Here is an 18,732-nt window from a genome sequence, read left to right as displayed (position 1 = left end):
GCAGACCAGCAGTGCTCACTGACTCTCCTTCTAGACAGACAGCCCCCTGTCCACCTGTGGGATTGCTGTCCTCCCTGGCATAGCACACAGGTCTCATACCTACCACCAACCTTCTTGCCATAGGCTATCCCTGCCTGTACCACCAACTCCCCAAGATCTCATGCTGCCACAGACCCTCACTCCCACTAAGTCAGTGCTCAGACTCCCACTTGTTAGAACACCATGCTGATAAGCACCACTCAACCACACCCAATCACTTGCCTTCCTTGTCACAAAACAGATTTTCACCTAGATGTTGCAAACAGCCAATTACTTTTTAATTCTTCATAAAAATTACATGGTTGGTTATCTTTACACCTACAGAATTCAAGGATTTGGGGCATATTCAGAGCTATGCAACCATGGCTGTCATTTAATTTCAAAACATTTTCATCATTCCAAAAGAAACTCCATCCCCAGTAAGAATAACTCCTCACTTAATCCTCCCCAGCCCCACTAATATACTTCCTGCCTTCATGGAATTTGCTATTCTATACGTTTCCTATAGATGCAATAAAAATTCATCCATGCTCTTATTAGTATTCCCTTCCTTTTTATGACAAATGTTTCAACATATAAATTTACTATATTTCACTTATATATATATCATCTAACAGGTCACATCCTGACTTTTTTTAGACAACTGCTGGGCCATATGGTATTTTGGGTAAAAATACCAACCAATGTATTTTGACCCTCAGTACAACCTGGCTTTAATTCCCTTTGCAGATTCTGCGCGGGACACTTTCAAAATGCCCACTACATTTGTCTTTTACATCTTGGCAGCCTGCCTTACCACAAAAATCATCCTAATAACCCCTTCTTAGGGTGTGAATTTTCTGCTCATATCTCACTCTGAAAAATCTATAGAAAAGAACTGGTCAAGAGAGCTCCAGACTAAACTGACAAGTTCAAGTGTAACTGTAGCATAGTTTTCTGATTAGTATAACTGAAATACTTACGGGGAAGTTGCTGTGGACGTTCAGGAGGGAAAAAGTCTCCCTTTGGTAAGGCTCTTTCATCCTGAAAGAGAGAAAAATTAATATATCTCAGTACACACTGAAGTACTGTTTACAACAGCAAAAGAGGAAACAATTTGCGTTGTCACAGAACTGGATAAATAAATTATGGTATGTTTATTTATGCCATGAAATACTATGCAAGGGTGGAAAGACACATGGGAGCTTGCCTGTCACTTTGTGTGGTAAAAACACACAAGTGTATTATTAGAGGTAGGGATGGGGTGACCAGGCCCCTGGGCAAGAAATACAAGTGAAACTCTCACACAATCTTTTCATGCCTTTTGACCTTTGAGTCTATGAATCCATTATCTATTCAAAAAACTAAAGTAAACGTTTAAAGAAACTAAAACTTTGTTTTACAGTTCCTTATCTTCTTCCTGTTGAGTCCTAAACTAGATTGCCCTCAGCACATTCTGGTCATGTTTGTATAAACTATTATCTTTGGCACTGCCACAGCAGGGCTAACGTTTATTAGGACTTAAATACTCCAACAGATCTTTAAAAGCTGTCTGAATCAGGGCTGAAGATGTGGCTCAAGCAGTAGTGCACTCGCCTGGCATGCTTGTGGCCTGGGTTCAATCCTCAGCACCACATACAAAACAAAGATGTTGTGTCCGCCGAAAAGTAAATATTAAAATTCTCAAGAAAAAAAAAAAAGTGTCTGAATCAAAGTCAATTATGTTCACAAATACAATGTTAATCAAACATTATACTTTGAAAACTAGGAATCCACATATATAACCATTCTTTGAAAATGATCACTTGCTCATTCAGCATACTCAACTGACTTCCTGAACATGCCAATAACAGCCAACTATGGAAAGAAGAAAAACCTAGAAACAAGAGCTGCATGAGCAAAGGGTTTTTGTCTGTAATAAATGTGTTTAACATACTATATACCCTGTTAAATTTAAATTAATCTGTTGTTTAGTACAGGGATTGTATGCACACTCAATGCCACATTTTCACTAGATTTAAATAAGTATATTGTTAGAGAAAGATTTTATTAACTTACCATTTTGACGTGCATTGGTCTATCAAAGAGCAGTTGGCCGTTAAACATAGCTGATGTTAAAATTAAGGCTACTTCTTACAATCATAAAACTGCACAACAAGAGAAATACAAAAGAAAAAATACTACACTGCTACTGATCTAAGTGGTGAATTTACAAGCAATTTCAATTCTTAATTATGTTTCAGCATTTGCTTCTACAGTAAGCATAAGAGAAACAAAGAAAGCTTGAGGGAAGAAGAATTTAAAGCTTCGGCTCACTCCTTAGGTGCGAAGCTTCATTCAAAACCTTACACTTTTTACCAAAGTTCCTCGTAAGCAGCCACATCCCAGTTTTCTATACAGATCCAATGGGCCAGATGAACTACCTTTCTGAAGTACCATGGTTTTTGGGTGAGATACTCAGTGACAGTCTTGCCTGAGTTTAATGACTGCAATCATCTGTGGCACTTACCGTCTTGATTTTTAAAAATGTAACTCTAGGGTGAGCCCAGAGTCCGGAAGAAGTTTCTCTTCCAAAATGATGTCTATCCACTGAAGAGACAAGGTCCTATAAGCACATTATGTATAAATAGAAACCCCATTTTCTCTCTAGAGGTGTATTTTCTGGGCATCACCATTCAAACCCAGATTCCTCTAAGAAGCAAACATTAGAAAAAAAAAAAATTCACAGACACAGTTTACATTCTAACCTCCTCTTCTATCCACACACTATGGAACCAATTCAGCCTGAAAACTTTCAAAATTTCACAGTAATACATTCCCTCTAGTTATACAGAAAAATATGAACACAGTTATCTCTTCTTTACACAAAACTATAATTTACTGCCTAACAGTGCTGTGGCCACCCTGTTCACCATAAGCTGAATTCCTGCAGAAGGATACATATAGCTTGCACAGCTTCGATGGACTGTTCAAATGTCACAGTGCCTATTCCACGACTTTTGCCATCTTTATCCTCCAGAATGTCTGCTCGAACCACCACACCAGCCATACTAAAAACTTCCTTCAGTTTCTTCCAGCCAACTTTATAATCCAGCTAATCAAGAGAAGGGGGTAGTTAAAACCTCAATATAAACATCTTAAAAAGGAACATTTTTTATTACATGAATGAGAAATGCTTTAGTTGGAAACAAGCATCAGACAATATCACAAAAACTAATCGATTGCTTTGGCCATTTTTCAAACAGGATTACAAAGCTTGGCCTTAACTATGCTATTTACTATCTCTTTTCTTGGGAGGAATAGCCTAAGTTCCCTCATACTTTCCAAAGTAACACTTATTTTCTGAACATTAACCCTCCCCCCAGAAAGGCTGACCACTGCCCACCACCCACAATCCACTTTTTTCTAATACTTTTCCTTGCAGATGACAAAGGTATCGCTGTTCACCCCAGACATGACACAAAGAGGCAGGTGTTAGTATACTGTCTCCGCTCACTCCTTCCCTGCACTGAAAACTGCACAAAGGAAATCCAACAAGAATGCAGACCCAGCTGCCACTTTTGTAAACACCTGCAAACCTAAGCAAGCTCAGCCCCAATGGGACCATGGTCCAGCTGGTGACTTAACACAATGGTCACTAAGGTACAAAGTCCAACCCCCAACACTGGTTTTTAAATAAAGTAAGAAGATTGAGTTCATAAAATTCTGTACACTTTCTACTCTAGACAACGTATGCATATACTTACATTTGCTACAAATACTGTGCTTCCAAGTCTTCCAGCCTGTAATGCATGGATAATCTCATTTGGGATGTTAGGATTATTTAGGATACTGGGTGGGATATTAATCATTCCTGGGCCACCTGGTCCCATACCCATCCCACCAGTCGTAGCCATCACCTTTTGCATTGCTCTCCTGGCATGTTCACCATCAGGATCCTGAAACAAGCACAGAAGTGTTACACTGAACCAACCCAGTGACGATTAGAACCATTGACGATTGCACCATAACTGAGACTGCCAAAAGAGATTAAAAAGCTGCTGGAATTCATTTCTCAAACCTACTAACAAGAAATTAAAATGAACTAAATAAAGTGTTCCAGCTAAGGAAACGAGAGAGGAAGAAAGGCACAAAATTCAGTACTGAAAATACTGCTTTCAAATTAACTAAATAAAAAACAAAAGACAGAAATGACATGATCAGCTGACCTGATGCAGAACTTCCAGACTGCAGGAAGATCTTCATGGGCTTAGTATGATTGACTCTTACTAATTAATTCCTTGGGGTTTGTGTAATTTCTGTAAAATCTATCAATGATTTTTTTTTCCCAAAAAAAGTTTGAAAAGTACAGTTCTATATCCCCAGGTGCCCAACCTCTCAAGTGCTTTAGGCGATGTAAAGTTTAAACCATATTGATAGCACCCAGATCAGATTTATGAAGTATTGATATGGACACAGTTTTTTAATTCTCTGTGTTATGTTCCACCATCAACATACAAAAGACCTTAAAAAAACCCAACCATGCTTTCCTCCCTAAGTTCTTAATGTACTGCTCCTCCTTCCCAAGAGGCAAAAAGAAGTCATGGGGTGATTTAATCACCAACGAAATATACCTCTTCCTAGAGGAAAAAAGAAAGATATTTAGTAAAGTAAGACATAAAAGAGGATTTGAATAATGACAAGCTCACTTTAAAAAAGAAAAAAGGGAAAAGAAAAAGAAGAAGAAAGGGAGCCAGGTGTGGTGGTGCACACCTGTAATCCCAGCTACATGGGAGCCTGAAGCAGGAGGCTTTCAAGTTGAAGGCCAGCCTGAGAAACTGAGTCCTATCTCAAAAAAAAAAAAAAGAAAAAGAAAAACTAGGATGTAGCTCAGTGGTAAAGCAACCCTGGGATCAATCCCCAACAAAGAAACAAAGAAAAATGAAAATAAAAAGGAAAAAAGAAAAACAAAAAAAGAAAGGGCAATTTAGGGGTATTGCTTAGTGGTAGTGCCCCTGCCTAGTATGCACAAGGCCCTGGGTTCCACCTCTGGTGCCATACATGCAAGAGAAGAAAGAAAAGGAGAAGCAGGAGAAGAATGCTGTATAACAGCATTCAGAATGATAGATGTAATATAGATGATAGATGTAAGATACAACACAGATGTAATAGTCTCTTACACGAGCCCAATTGAAAAAACAAGACTAAGTTGGAGTGTTCCCAAGACAACCCCACCAAAGGAAAGCAGTCAGCTTAGGCCACTTGGGATCTGCTTGGCTGCTATTCCAAAGTTCTTATAAGAGTGATGGCTGAAGCTGTGATTAACTCTCTTTATTATAACAACAGGTTGGTCTGCACTATAACATGCAGTCAAGGACTACTCTTGTATTCTCACTCTAAACAGGACACTCAAAAATTACACGTGGTATCCACAGCTTATCAAGAGCTTACTTTTGGCTGGAGGTGTATGTAGCTCAAGTGGTAGAGCACTTGCCTAGCAAGCACCGGGCCCTGGGTTCCATGCCCAGCACAAAGAAAGAAAGGAAAAGGAAGAGCTTACTTCTTTGACTTTCAGTGGTCTTCCACTCAGACTATGCTTGTTTAGAACTTCAGCAGCTTTTTTCATACTCTCTTCCATCTTGAATTCAACAACGCTACAAAGAGTCAAAAGGAAATAAGTGAAACCAGTCCTACAACTTGGAAGGAGCTAATGCCAATAAGTAACTAGACAATACTTACGCACATCCCTTTGGATGAAGCCACAGATCAGTCAGAAGAGCAAGGAAAGGCGAAGAAAAAAAAAAAAAGAAATAGTAAATATCAATGACAGTTATAGACAAATTTTAAAATATGATTTATGTAACAAAGTTAGTTTTTTTTAATTAACCTGTCTAAGGGGAAGCTGACAGAAATGCCTTGCCTATTAGCCTTCCTTATTAAAAGCTCCTTAATATTTCCTTTTCCTACACATTACCAGCATTGCACTATAGTTGCTGAAGTTATAATGAGCAGACCTAAATTCAGGTTCTCCAAGAAATCACACAAACTTTAGATCTGCTTCCCTCTATACTCAATCAATTCCTTATCATACTCCTACTAAATCCGTCCCTTCCATAAATTAAGCCCGTCCTTTTGATTATTCTAAGCCATTCTATTGCACAACAGAAAATAGTTTATGTTCTCATTAAACTAGGCCAATTTGGAACGTTCAGGTTTATAGTATTTGGTTTACAATTTACTGGCACAAAGGCAACTTTTCGGAATCTTTGGTTCACACAACTTTCAAATTCAGCAAACAACCAAGAATAACATTTTCTAGACAAGAACACACGTTTTACATTAATTATACCACCGCTAAAATTCCATGCATAATTCACACACAGCCAATTCCTCTGTTAACAAAGAGACAATGCTGCTATTGGTCCCCAGTTATCCAAATTGGGCATCCAAACAGAATACCAAAAAGCTCTTTGGCCAGCCATTTGGAAAAGCGGGACAGGACTCCCATTTGCAAACCCCCTCCCACCCAACTGGAGTATTGGCAAAATCAAACATAGCTACTATAACATGAGCACTCACTGCCTTCCTGATTTCATTCGAGTCCACGCCACCATACAATTACATTTGTCATGTAGTAAATCCACAGAAGAAATTCTCTCAGACACTTACCCTTGACTTTCCTTCAGCGTCCATTAAGAGCTCCACGTATGTTACCTCACCAACTACAAATCAGTTTCCAGACGACACATAAACCAAGGGAGAAAAGCCAAGAAAACAATGGGAATTTAGAACAATCATCAGCAACCTTGTATGGAGCCTCTGCCTTATAAGAAAGCCCAGAAACACTCCATATTCTCTAAGCCACCAAACTAGGCATTACAGGTGTGCAGTAAAAGTAGGTGAAAACTCATTAACAATATGTCCTTGATTTTCCTCCCACCACAAACAAGCTACTTCCACAGATTTCAATTATCTATTTCCCTTCCTGGAATACTCATTCATGACTAGAGGCAATCCAAATCTATAGGAAAGAAGTCTGCATGATTAACTTTTTTGGGGGAGAGAGGAAGTTTTATACATACACTCTTACTAGTGAAAGCAGATAAACAATCCACAGGTTGCAATGCCACTGCACTGAGCTCAAATGCTGTATATACAAGGACGCTCAAAGACACACACACACACACAGCCCCAAGGTCAGCTTCATAAGTGGCAACCTGTGTAATCATAGAGACCTGTGCTTGTTTTAATATGTTCAGAGCTACCATGAGATAATTAATTTGTTAACAAGAGGCCTCTCATTTTCATTTTGCATTGGGCCCCACCAATTCTGTAGCTGGTCCTATACACAACGCTAGACACCACAATTTAGAATATACAATCGTCAAATAAAGAGCAGCATCTGGATTCTCTTCATAAAATAAGAGCAGCATCTGGATTCTCTTCAGTGAATTAAGTCAGGCTTTAATCTTGCTGCTTTCTAAACCTCCCAATGAAAGGACACAAATTCAAATTTAGGGCTCAGTTGGCAACTAAACAGTTAAACAGATTCATGATTCTAAGCTACACAAAGGGTAAAAGATCAAAGCATTTCAAAAGTTTCGGCAGATTTTCCTCAAGGTTTGGATTGCCAATTCATGACCACCATGACCAGATATTAGAATCCATCAAGAAAACCACCAAAATGGCTGCTAAACTTAAAGATGGCACACAAAAACAAATCTAAAGCTTTAACTTGGAGAAACAATCTCTAAGCAGGCTCTTCAAAGTTAAGAAAGGGCTTTTGCTCTCAGAAATCTTTTCTTAAGGATTTTTGATGTTAAAGCATTCTCCAATTCACTTCAGTTCATTTAGCAGTACAAGGGTAAAATTAACCCACTCAGTGCCCTTGAAAGGTCCAGACTATTCCAACTCCTTTGTTCAAAGGACATTAAAATTATAAAAGATTTCACATTACTATAGCAAGGAAATATTTTATTGAAAAGCAAAATTATTTCAAAAATAAAATTAACATTTTGAAGGGCATATTTACTTATGGATTTGCAACATGGTTTAAGGCAAGGTGGCAATGTTCAAAGTTTAAGTCTACAGCCTCTTTCCTTGTCCTTTCCTGAAATACTATAAAACTAGCACTTTGCACAAAAAAGGAAGGTGAATCAGTGCAAAGAAATGAAAAAATAGGTGGGACCAGTATAGTTAACTTTTGGAGTTTATACTCCAATGGGCAACTAAAAACTGATCACAGCCAAAGGATAGTCCTATATCCTGGCTTTATTTTAAACTTATAAGTAAAGCAGTTCCAAAAATGGTGTGGCCATTCCTGAGGCCATGTTGGCCATCTGTTTCAACAGTAGCAGTCATTCAAGGACCAAGAGCCCTTGCTTCCACTTTGATGAAAATGCAAAGTAGTGTCAAAACAGTAAAGAGATACCCTAGGTTTATTTCCTACCAGCTAAGACTACCACCTAATAACCTTTAAAAATAAAAAAAAATAAAAATCACAACATCTAATTCAAGACATCTGTAACCATGTTATCAGAACTCAAATACTGCTGCACTTGAAGTTCCCAGCCTGTGTCCATAAAGACACTTTTATCAAAAAGTTGTTATTACAACCTAGAAAACAAGCAAGTCCAAACCAAACTTTTTCCCACAGTCAATCATTTTAACAAAATACCAGGTTTAGAAATTACAACTTTTTTCCACTTAACATTGCAGTGATAGCACACACCGAACTTTTAATCCTTTGCACTAAAAATTTACTTTAAATTTACTTTTTTTCCTCCATATGGTACAGCTGTGGCTCCCGCATGAGTCGTACTGTCCTTGAACATCAGTAGTAATAACCATGTTCCAAATTCATAACATTCCAATCCCTACCCTGAGAGACTTCATCAGTTCAGCTTTTTGGGATCTGTAATTGTTTCCAAATCATACTTCCCCCTACAGGAAGATAATCATGAAGCCTTTAAAAGACCACTTGTCTTTTAGCTCTACAATACTCAAAAGACTCCTTTAATACAACTATCCACAAGAATTTAAAGGCATAGTCTGGTCCATTCCATGACATGAAGTTTTAAAAGAGTGAACCATTCAGAGCAGATCACACAGACAGGTAGTAGCACCAATCTCACAGAAGTGGAACTTGAAGTTATAAAAGAGGAAACTGCTGCTCCCCTCCCCTTCTGAATATGGATGGAATCCATGATAGTTGAGAATAGGCTGCTGAGACAAATTCAATTGCAACTGCAAACACCAAAACATCTAAATGAAAATACTAAGACAAAATTTTATCGCCAAATGTCAACCTCTACCTTCATTAAAAAATGTCCCAATAAACCATTTTAACCAACATTTAAATGGGTTTATAAAAGTACTGCCCCCAAAATGAGATGCATCGTAGATGAGCAACCCAAAATGAACTCTACTACTGTGATTCACTCTTGTACAAATTTTTATCATAATGAGTATTTGTTTTTGTGCTCCCATTTATTGCTCAAATCTGAAAGAGATAAATAATAGAAGAAATACAGAGGCCAAAAACTTCACTGAAGAGAATTCATATATGTGGTAAGGCCTTCTCCATCTTTGTTTTACTTGGTGCTAGTGATAAAGCCCACAGCCTCATACATACTAGGCACCTACTCTATCACTAAGTTGTACCCTGATCTCCAAGGCAGAGGCATGTTGTCAAACTTCCTTTCCTTAATAGTGGACAACTCTCATGTAGTCATACTAAGTGAGAATAAAACGCACATTTTATTTTGAAAAGCTTTTCTTTGATATAACAAAGAATCTGAAACATAGCAAAATAATTATTACTTCTTGACTTATTGTAAGTCAGAAGATGACTAAGCCCATACTTGTTCCCAATTTATGGTACTAACAGAAGAGTATGACCTCTAAGTAGGCCTAAGATCAAAGTAAGCCACACAGGCTGCGCTGCTGGATATCAACTTCAGTATTCATACAAATGAATGCTTTAGCATAATGGGCCTTTCTGAAGTGCAGGCTGAATTTCCAACAAAGGAAAATATGAAGAAGCATGTAGACTGGGTAAGGATTTTATTTAAACTGAAAATGAAGTTCTGCCTCATAGACCTAAAAAAGCAGATTACCTTTAGGAGCCAGTGGAGTCTTTCTATTAGACTACATTTGCCCTCTGGGCCTCAGTTTTATTGTCAGCTAGAATCTGAAATTTACTTAAAGTGATGCAGTACGTAATAACAGAAGGATTAAGTGCTTAAAGAAATCTTTGCTTACATAAGTTAAATTGACTGCTGCTAAACTTGGGATTGATCTGTAAGTAAACTACATCATTGACCTTCCTTTCTTCCTCAAACTGGGCTCTGTATTTACTCAGGGTTGGTGCAGCTCAGCACTACTTGAGATGCAGTTGCCCCACCTAGAGGCTCTCTGGTTAGGACACGAAAACAAGCAGCCCAGACTTGGGCCTTCCTTTATCCACAAAGGATCCCACTAACTTAACATTAAGTTTAAGGTGCCTTAGATCATTTTTTGCTCTCAGAAATCTTGATTGTTTTCTGCCCAGTCCTTATGGTTAAATGCTTTAAGTCATGTATTCCATTATCAGTCATGATGTAACTGGGTAGCTGTGGACTGTTAAAGGCACTTTCAAAGATAGTCTGGCAAACTCCAATTCAAATTTCATATAACACTGGTTGGTTCTCAATTCTTTTTCAATCCAGCAACTCCAGTGTTCACAGCAGCCATTTGTTCCACAATATCTTCGTTAAAAATACACATGGGGGCTGTAGATGTGGCTCAAGTGGTAGCGCGCTCGCCTAGCATGCATGAGGTGCTGGGTTCGATTTTCAGCACCACACAAAAATAAAAAATAAGGATATTGTGTCCACCTAAAACTAAAAAAATATATATGCATGGTCCAAAGAAAAGACAATAGAAATCTCCCCTTTGTTTCATCAGGACACCTGCAGCAGGAAGGGGAAGGCAGGAAGCAGGTGCTTAGAGCAAGAGCAATCACAAAAACAGTGTCTAACCTACATCTCTGACTGCTAGGACAGAAGGGGGTTTGAACAAAACAGCAGCCTGGCTCAAGACAAAAAAGCTCTGACACATTTTCCCTTTAAAATCGGCAATGCTGATTTTTCAAGACAGTGCCACCAAATAAGCTTGTAAACAAAAATGTTTACAAGACCAGCTCACATAATATCTCAGATTATTAACAGAATCTCCTAGAATGCATCTAAAAGCTAAAATTAAACAAAGAAGGAAAAGATCAGGAATCAGGGATTGGTACACAAGATAACTTCATGCACAATTACCCTGAGAAAAGCTCCCCTCTTGCCAAAGCTACTACTTTAGTTCTGAGACCTGCAATTAGACACTGCTGCAATGACAGAAAATTCAAGTCGAGGACAACTAATTCTAGCTCTTATTTCACTAATTTCTCAAAATAATAGGACTAAGATTTTATCAGGAATGAACTCTATTGACTGAAAAGTGGTTTAACTCTTTTAGGGTGAAAGTGCCTCTATTTGCCATTTTCCCTGTGTTAAGTCTTCAAAAATCTGACAACTTATTGCCAACAGCTTTAAAATAACTATTGAAACTTAGTTTTGGTATACAAAGACATGAATAAAAGTGTATTTTTAAAATTTCATAATGGAAAGAATGAGGACAATTCTTAAGGAGTCAAATGTACGTAAACACCATTTCTTTAGATTTCATATACTGAAAATGAGCATTACTATAAAGTTACCTTTCTCTTATGACTCACTTTACCCACAATCCAATACTGCTAATAATTTAATTAAATGGCTAAGTAATTAACCAATACAGGGGAGCTCTAAACAAGAACATTTTAAGGTTGGTTAAAAATGACAGATTTACTGCACACCTGTAATTCTAAATTACACCACCAAAAATACACTGAAAAGGGCTGAGCCCAGGCATTCATAGCAGTATGCCAGGAGAATATGAGAACCAGTTTGGAAGTATCCAAATCAACCACCAGGCTGGCTCCACACTTAATACAGTGCAAAATAGTAGATTGAGGTGAACTGCTTCTACATCCAGAAACGTCATGGCTGCTGCTGCTGCTACCAGCTTTAAGGCTTCCAAAACTGAATTACTGAATGGTAAAGCAGTAAAAATGTCACCTACTTTATCCATCATGTCCCAAAACTGGTTCACACACTCCTAAAAATGAAAAAATAATTTGGCCTGCAATCTCTTACAAAATTCTAACAATTGCATTTTCAAAGCCACATTCCTGGTTCTTGGAACTACTATACCTTATTATCAATGGAAATAGCAATTCAGAGGTTCAACCAAATCACAAGAACACAAATTTGGGGTTATTCCAAGAACTAATTCGAGTAAGACCCAACTGTACTGTACAGAAATTCTATTGAAGCAGCAGTCCCAAAAACCAAGAACACTGCATCTGGGATGCCACATGACACGTCCTTCAGACAAAAGAAACTTCACTCTTGCCCTAGGAGTATTGGCAGGAATGATTTGGCTGATCAAGTCAGGAAAACAAATCTCACACCAAACATTTTTCCATCATCTGTATTATCTGGAGAAATACCACATGGGAGCAGCACACATGACTATACAGAGAGGTTCACGGTGCCTAGTGCTTCTTGCATGTCATGGTCAAAATAAGTGATGGGATAATGATGGCAGTGGCCATTCAGAGTTTCAAAACCTAATGCAGGGAGCACCAATACACATACCAAATGGCCTATCCAAGTGGCATCTTTGTCACTGAAATGTTCATCATTTGACAAATCAAGCCCACATCTCTCTTCATGATGAATGCTCCAGAAAACCGATACCTTTCAGTCCTTCAAAAAGACTCCATGAAGGGTGATTTGATTCTAGGGTTCCCTCGGGGGGAGAAGGGAGCTCAAGGCATCATACAAATTTTTCTCTACCAACAGTTTTGTCTAAATCAGGGCAAAGCGATCTCTTTAGTCTTCAGTGCCACCAGCTGGGCCAAGAATGAGGAAAGAAAGGAAGACAATAGCAGAACAGGAGTGAAGGAGAGGAGGACACATGTCGTGTATATGGGGGTGAGACAGAGGACCTTGGGGCAGCCTCCTCAGATCTCCTGGTGGCAGCAGAACTCGGTTGCTTCCCATCCCTAGGCTAAAATTTGGATACCTGAGCTCAGATAATGTACGTCTTTCGAGGCATATTACTAAGCATATATTTTATTTTGAGCTCTCCAACTGCCAATCTGTTGTATTTTTCCCAAAGCAGGAAAACAGAAGCTAGTATTTTATAGTTTGGAATCTAAACAGCATACATTTCAGCTACCAAAATTTGAACCCAAGAGGACATCCACAAAATTTAAACAAACTACCTTCCTGCCAGACTTAAAAAAAAATTAAAAAAATAAAAATCTTCCCCAAATAATGAAGAATTCGATGAATTACCTTAAAACAAAAAGGCCCCCCTCAAGCCTAATCAAAGCCCTACTAACCATATCAAGCCACTAAAATCATTTATGGGCCAAGGGACCATACAAGCCACTCTGCTTGACATAGGCAAGATCACAATAAAAAGTGGAGTGGGGTTAACTCTAAGCTTGGACAGAACACACACTCTTCCCAGAGCAGCTTCCACTGACAAAAATTAACCAAGGAATTAGCCACACAGAAGATGACACACCAACCTTCTTACCCTACTCAACCACCAGTACCATTACCTTTTTCTTTAACCAGGTCTTTAAGTGACTGCCATTTTACATCAAAAGGTATGTTTGTGATGAAGGCTCTGTATCTTTTAGTTGGATTGGCATATGGCTCAAAGCGATTGCCTCCTCTTTTTATGTTTTTCTCCTTTCTCTTTTCATTCTGAGTAGGTCGTTCTCCTTCACTGAATTCAAAAGAGAAAAAATACAAAGGGTTTATGTTAGCACAAGGTGAGAGCCAATATTTGATTTGATAGGTTTACAATTCCACATAAAATGAATACTGGATCTGAGACTCTGAAACCTAAAGTGTTCCACAGGGCAGATAGTTGCAGTAGTGTGTTCCTTAAAACCCACCTATTAACAAAACATTCCCCAGAAAAATGCACTTTACTAGGCTTATGAATGCTCCTATGGCTATAACACAGGAAAGTAAGGCCAACTACCTGCCCAAGGTGTGTTAATTCCAAGACAGAAACAAAAGGGAAGATTAATAAAATTTCATGGGATGGAAATACAAGACGGTGCACAAAGTCCCAAGCAATTTTCACTTCATGAAAGTCTTTCATTACTGGGGGTGTGGTGGATAAAATGGTGCAGCCACTAGGAAAAACAATTTGGTGACTATTCAAAATTAGACAAAAAAATTACCATAACCCAGTGGTTCTACTCCTAAGTACATACTTCCCAAAATTTAAAAGCAGGAACTCAAGATGTACACCAAAGTTCTTAGCACCATTATACATAAAGGATTCACATAACCAAAGTGTTCACCAACAGGTAAATGGAATAAACATAATGTGGCACATCCATGCAGTGAAATTTTCCAAAAGGAACTAAGTTCTGATACATGCTACATGGATGAACCTCAGGACATGATGTTAAGTGAAATAAGCCAGACAAAAAAGGACAAACACTGTATGATTTACTTATATGAGATAACTAGAATAAGCAGATTCATAGAGACAGAAAGTAAAAACAGATAACCAGGGTCTGGTGTTTAGTAGAATGGGAAGTTACCATATTTAAGGTGTAGAATTTGGGATGATAAAAGTTCTGAGAATAGACGTCTTTTTTTTTTTTTTTTTTAGTTGAATATGGGTATATGAACTCAACGCCTTTGTGTTTATGTGGTTCTAGGATTGAACCCAGTGCCTCACAGGCACTAGGCAAGCACTGAGCTATCACTCCAGTCTTGAATAGACAGTCTTGATGGCTGCACCACACCGCACTTAACTATTTACTTAGCAGTGGTTAAAAATGGTATATTTAATACAAAACCAAAGATGTGTAGCTCAGTGGTGGAACAAGTGCCTAAGGGGGGGGGGGGACATTCTCTATTCAACTCTACTACTTTGAAGCTAGGAAACTGAAGCTGAGCAACTCTTGTAGACAGGAGACAGTGCAAACAATCCTACCTTCCACAAAGAAGGGTGGATGCTTTTTTGATTTAGCTTTCCCTGTAAAACTCTTTACCTTTGTTAATCTTCCCTTCTTTTTGCCTGTTTGTCTTGGGACTAAAGCATGGGTCTTCCGTGCTTTAACATTTCATCTCTAAGTGCTACCAATAATAATTTTGGTTGAGTGGGACATGAACAGATTTCAAAGAAAAAAAGTTTTTAAAAAAAAATACATTTCCAAAGCACAGCATGGGCCATCAATCTGGAAACCATTGTGTATAGAATCACAGCTAAATGAGCTGTTCTCTCAGATGCCTGCTCAAATTCAGCCCCCCATAACTATACGGAGACTGACAAGTGGGGAGCAGCAGCTTTGGAGAGTTCCTCAGGGCACTAAGTCTTTCTTGCACTTTTTGCTTCCTGAGCCTTAGGCTTTCCACCAGTGAGAACACCAGTGACTTCCAAACCACAGGCTCTAGCATTAAAAAAAAAAATAGAAAACAAAAACGCCAAGACTATGGTATTGATGATTTGTACAACTACCTTTATTTAATTAAAGGGCTGATCTTTATTCTGGGATCTGGCTTCCTCTTGAGGGAGAACACTATTCAAACACCAGATGGTACCTGAAGGACTTTCTTTTAATGTACTTAAAGCTAATTTTTTATAGTCCCCAAAATCATCTTTACTGGTCCTCCACATGCAAACACAAGAGTGACAAATAGTATGGCAGTGAAGGTATACTACAACTGTGACCTATACCCTACTTGATAAAAGGTTAAACTAAGGAAAGCAGGGATGGGAATTTGACTCAATGGTAGAGCACTTCCCTAGCATACATAAAGCCATGGGTTCAATACCAGCACCATATTAATAATTTAAAAAAAACACTATATAAGGAAAGCAGCCTCTTTGGTGATCTGAGCTATATCAGCACAGCATCTGCAGGCTTCTCTTCAAACAGGCTAGCAGATGGAGTATGTTATAACCATTCTGACCCCTCAATTCACAGAATTCTTCACTCAGTCTACCTGAGCTCACAAGAGATCTCTGCTTAGGGTGGCTAAACATCACAAAGAGAACCCACAACTGTCACAAAAGCCCACCTGTCTACTCTGTCAAGTCCTGCACCAGTCTGCCAAACAGAAAATATCCGCCAAAGCGTTTCTTCCTCCTTCCTGGCAGATAAGTGTTAAAAATCATAAAACATAGACGAATCAACATGCCATGGTCCACCAAAAGGTCTGGGGACGAAAATGTTTTAATAATATTGTTTTCTTTTTAAATACTTAGATTTACATTAAAAAATTATTTTGAACCAGGAGCAGTGGTGCATGCCTGTAATCCCAGTAGCTCAGGAGGCTGACACAGGATAATCACAGGTTCAAAGCCAGCCTCAGCAACAGAGAGGCACTAAGCAACTCTGTGAGACCCTGTCTCTAAATAAAATACAAAATAGGGCTGGGGATGTGGCTCAGTGGTGAGTGTCCCTGACTTCAATCTCCAGTATTCAAAAAAAAAAAAAAAATTGACACAGAAATAGTTTGTTTTCATACTCCTCACCTGTTAATTTCAAACAAATAAATAAATAAATAAAGTCACAGTACTGAACAAAATGTCTAGCCCACATTCTGCTGATCCACAAATGACTAAGAATAAACTACCCAATCTCACCAGAAGCTGAGTATTTGTTTTAGGGTTAATCCATATCACATGGCTCAACACAGAGAAAGCAGCTCACTGCAAACAAATCCTGCTCTGGCTAATCATTTCCTCTGTCCATGAAGTTTCCTCATAAGAACTTTCTCTTGTCACTTCCAGCTTTTAAAAAATTAACCATTCTGAATATCTAATGATCACCATCAATTGTATTCTTTGCAGAAAGAAAAGGACCCTCAAAGAAATTTCACTCAAGACATATGTTCATATATAGAGGATATTGATAGTGATATTCTGGAAAGTTCATTTTTAAATGTCCAATCCTATTTTCTCACTTATCTTCAGAATAAAATGAGGAAAATATTTCTATCCCTAAAATATATACATTTAATTTTGAAGGCCTTTTAGAATGACATTTTTAGATAGACTATAATTTGATATTGATAAAAACAAACTGCTTTACACCTAAAATATTTGGAGTATCATAGACATTTAAAATGAGGTTTGTGCCAAGCATGGTGGCACACACATGTAATCCCAGTGGCTTGGGAGGCTGAGGCAGAAGGATTTTGAGTTCAAAGCCAGCCTCAACAAAAGCAAGGAGCTAAGCAACTCAGTAAGACCCTGTCTCTAAATAAAATACAAAATAGGGCTGGGATATGGCTCAGTGATTGAGTGCCCCTGAGTTCAATCCCTAGAAACCATCTGCCCCCCACCAAAAAAGGTTTGTGAGGAATCTGTAGCCTTGGGTTTGATCCCCAACACTGCAAAAAATAAAGTTCTACCCATACTCTATACCCCAGCATCATATACAAAACCAAACTTAAAATAGATAAATCTAAAAAAGTGATAAATCAGCCTTTAAAATAAGTCATGCCACAAACTATAAGACCCTTATCAAAATGTACAAAAATAAAAATATAAAATGTAAATTAAAAATGCACATTTAAAAAAAAGAAAATACTTGCAAAGTCAGTATTTGGGCAAAGGTGTTATATCCAAAATATACAAAGAACACCTCAAAACTCAGTAATAAAAACACAATTTTTAAAATGGACACAAGTTCTGAAGACAGTTCTCCAAAGATATATGGATGGCAAATAAGCACATGCAAAGAAATCCAACATCACCAGTCACTAGGGAAATGCAAAATAAAGCCAGATACCACTACACATCTGTCAAAAGAGCTAACATTAAAAAGAGTATGCGGGGGTGGGGGGCAAGGGTTGTGGCTCAGCAGTAGAGCCCGTGCCTAGCACAAGCAAGGCGCTGAGTTCAAACCTCAACATCACATAAAAATAAATAAAATAAATGTATTCTGTCCAACTACAACTAAAAATATTTTAAAAAAGAAAAAGAAAAAGAACATCCAAGCCAGGTATGGTGGTACATGCCTGCAATCCCAGCAACTCAGGAAGTTGAGGCAGGAGGACTGCAAGTTGGAGGTCAGCCTTAGCAACTTAGCAAGGACCTATCTTCAAAGTTAAAAATAAATAAATAAAAAAGGACTGGGGATGTAGCTCAGAGGTTAAATCCCCTATATCAAAAAACTAAATAAAAAATAAATTCATACCAAACAATAAAAAGGATATGGAGGAACTGGTAAGAATGTAATAGCATAACCACTTTGGCAAAGTTTGGTACTACCTTAAAAAATAATTGCATATTCAACTAGACCCAATCACCCACAATTAACTACTTACCCAAGACAAAACAAAGCATACAGCCATACCCAAATTTGTACTCAAATATTCACAGCAGCATTATTTTTAATATCCCCAAGCTAGAAATTCAAATATCTAACAGGTAAATAAACAAATTGTAGTATATCTATATAACAAAAAGTAATAAACTACATGCAATTAGAGATGAAAAAGTAATTATCCTCAAAGAAGCCAAACCCCCAGAAAAGAGTACTACTGTGATTCAACATATGAAAAAATCACATAGCAAACTAATCTGTAGAGTATTTTTTAACCTCAGCACTAC

General features: G+C 38.1%; 1 protein-coding gene across 9 annotated transcripts in view; it reads right to left on the bottom strand.

Annotated features, from left to right (window-relative positions):
* Positions 1–13,898, bottom strand: part of Hnrnpm (heterogeneous nuclear ribonucleoprotein M) — a 31,396-nt gene extending 17,498 nt beyond the window's left edge. For 3 of the 9 annotated variants that reach the window (XM_015503745.2, XM_015503743.2, XM_048813423.1), the window contains exons 1-8: positions 13,700–13,887; positions 6,667–6,719; positions 5,737–5,744; positions 5,558–5,651; positions 3,765–3,956; positions 2,959–3,112; positions 2,077–2,126; positions 1,002–1,062 (exon numbers count right to left, since the gene is read on the bottom strand). In XM_015503745.2, coding sequence (XP_015359231.1) covers positions 1,002–1,062; positions 2,077–2,126; positions 2,959–3,112; positions 3,765–3,956; positions 5,558–5,651; positions 5,737–5,744; positions 6,667–6,690 — 583 coding nt within the window. In that variant the 5' untranslated portion in view covers positions 6,691–6,719; positions 13,700–13,887. Of the gene's footprint in view, positions 1–1,001; positions 1,063–2,076; positions 2,127–2,958; positions 3,113–3,764; positions 3,957–5,557; positions 5,652–5,736; positions 5,745–6,666; positions 6,720–13,699 lie in introns of all 9 variants that reach the window. The other 6 variants (XM_015503749.2, XM_015503746.2, XM_015503748.2 and 3 more) reach the window with 6 other exon arrangements.
* Positions 13,899–18,732: the final 4,834 nt, after the last annotated feature.

Source organism: Marmota marmota, unplaced genomic scaffold (genome assembly GCF_001458135.2).
Source record: "Marmota marmota marmota unplaced genomic scaffold, marMar, whole genome shotgun sequence".
Classification (NCBI taxonomy): domain Eukaryota; kingdom Metazoa; phylum Chordata; class Mammalia; order Rodentia; family Sciuridae; genus Marmota; species Marmota marmota.
Note: the sequence above shows the minus strand (reverse complement) of the source record. Positions and strands in the feature narration are given on the sequence as shown.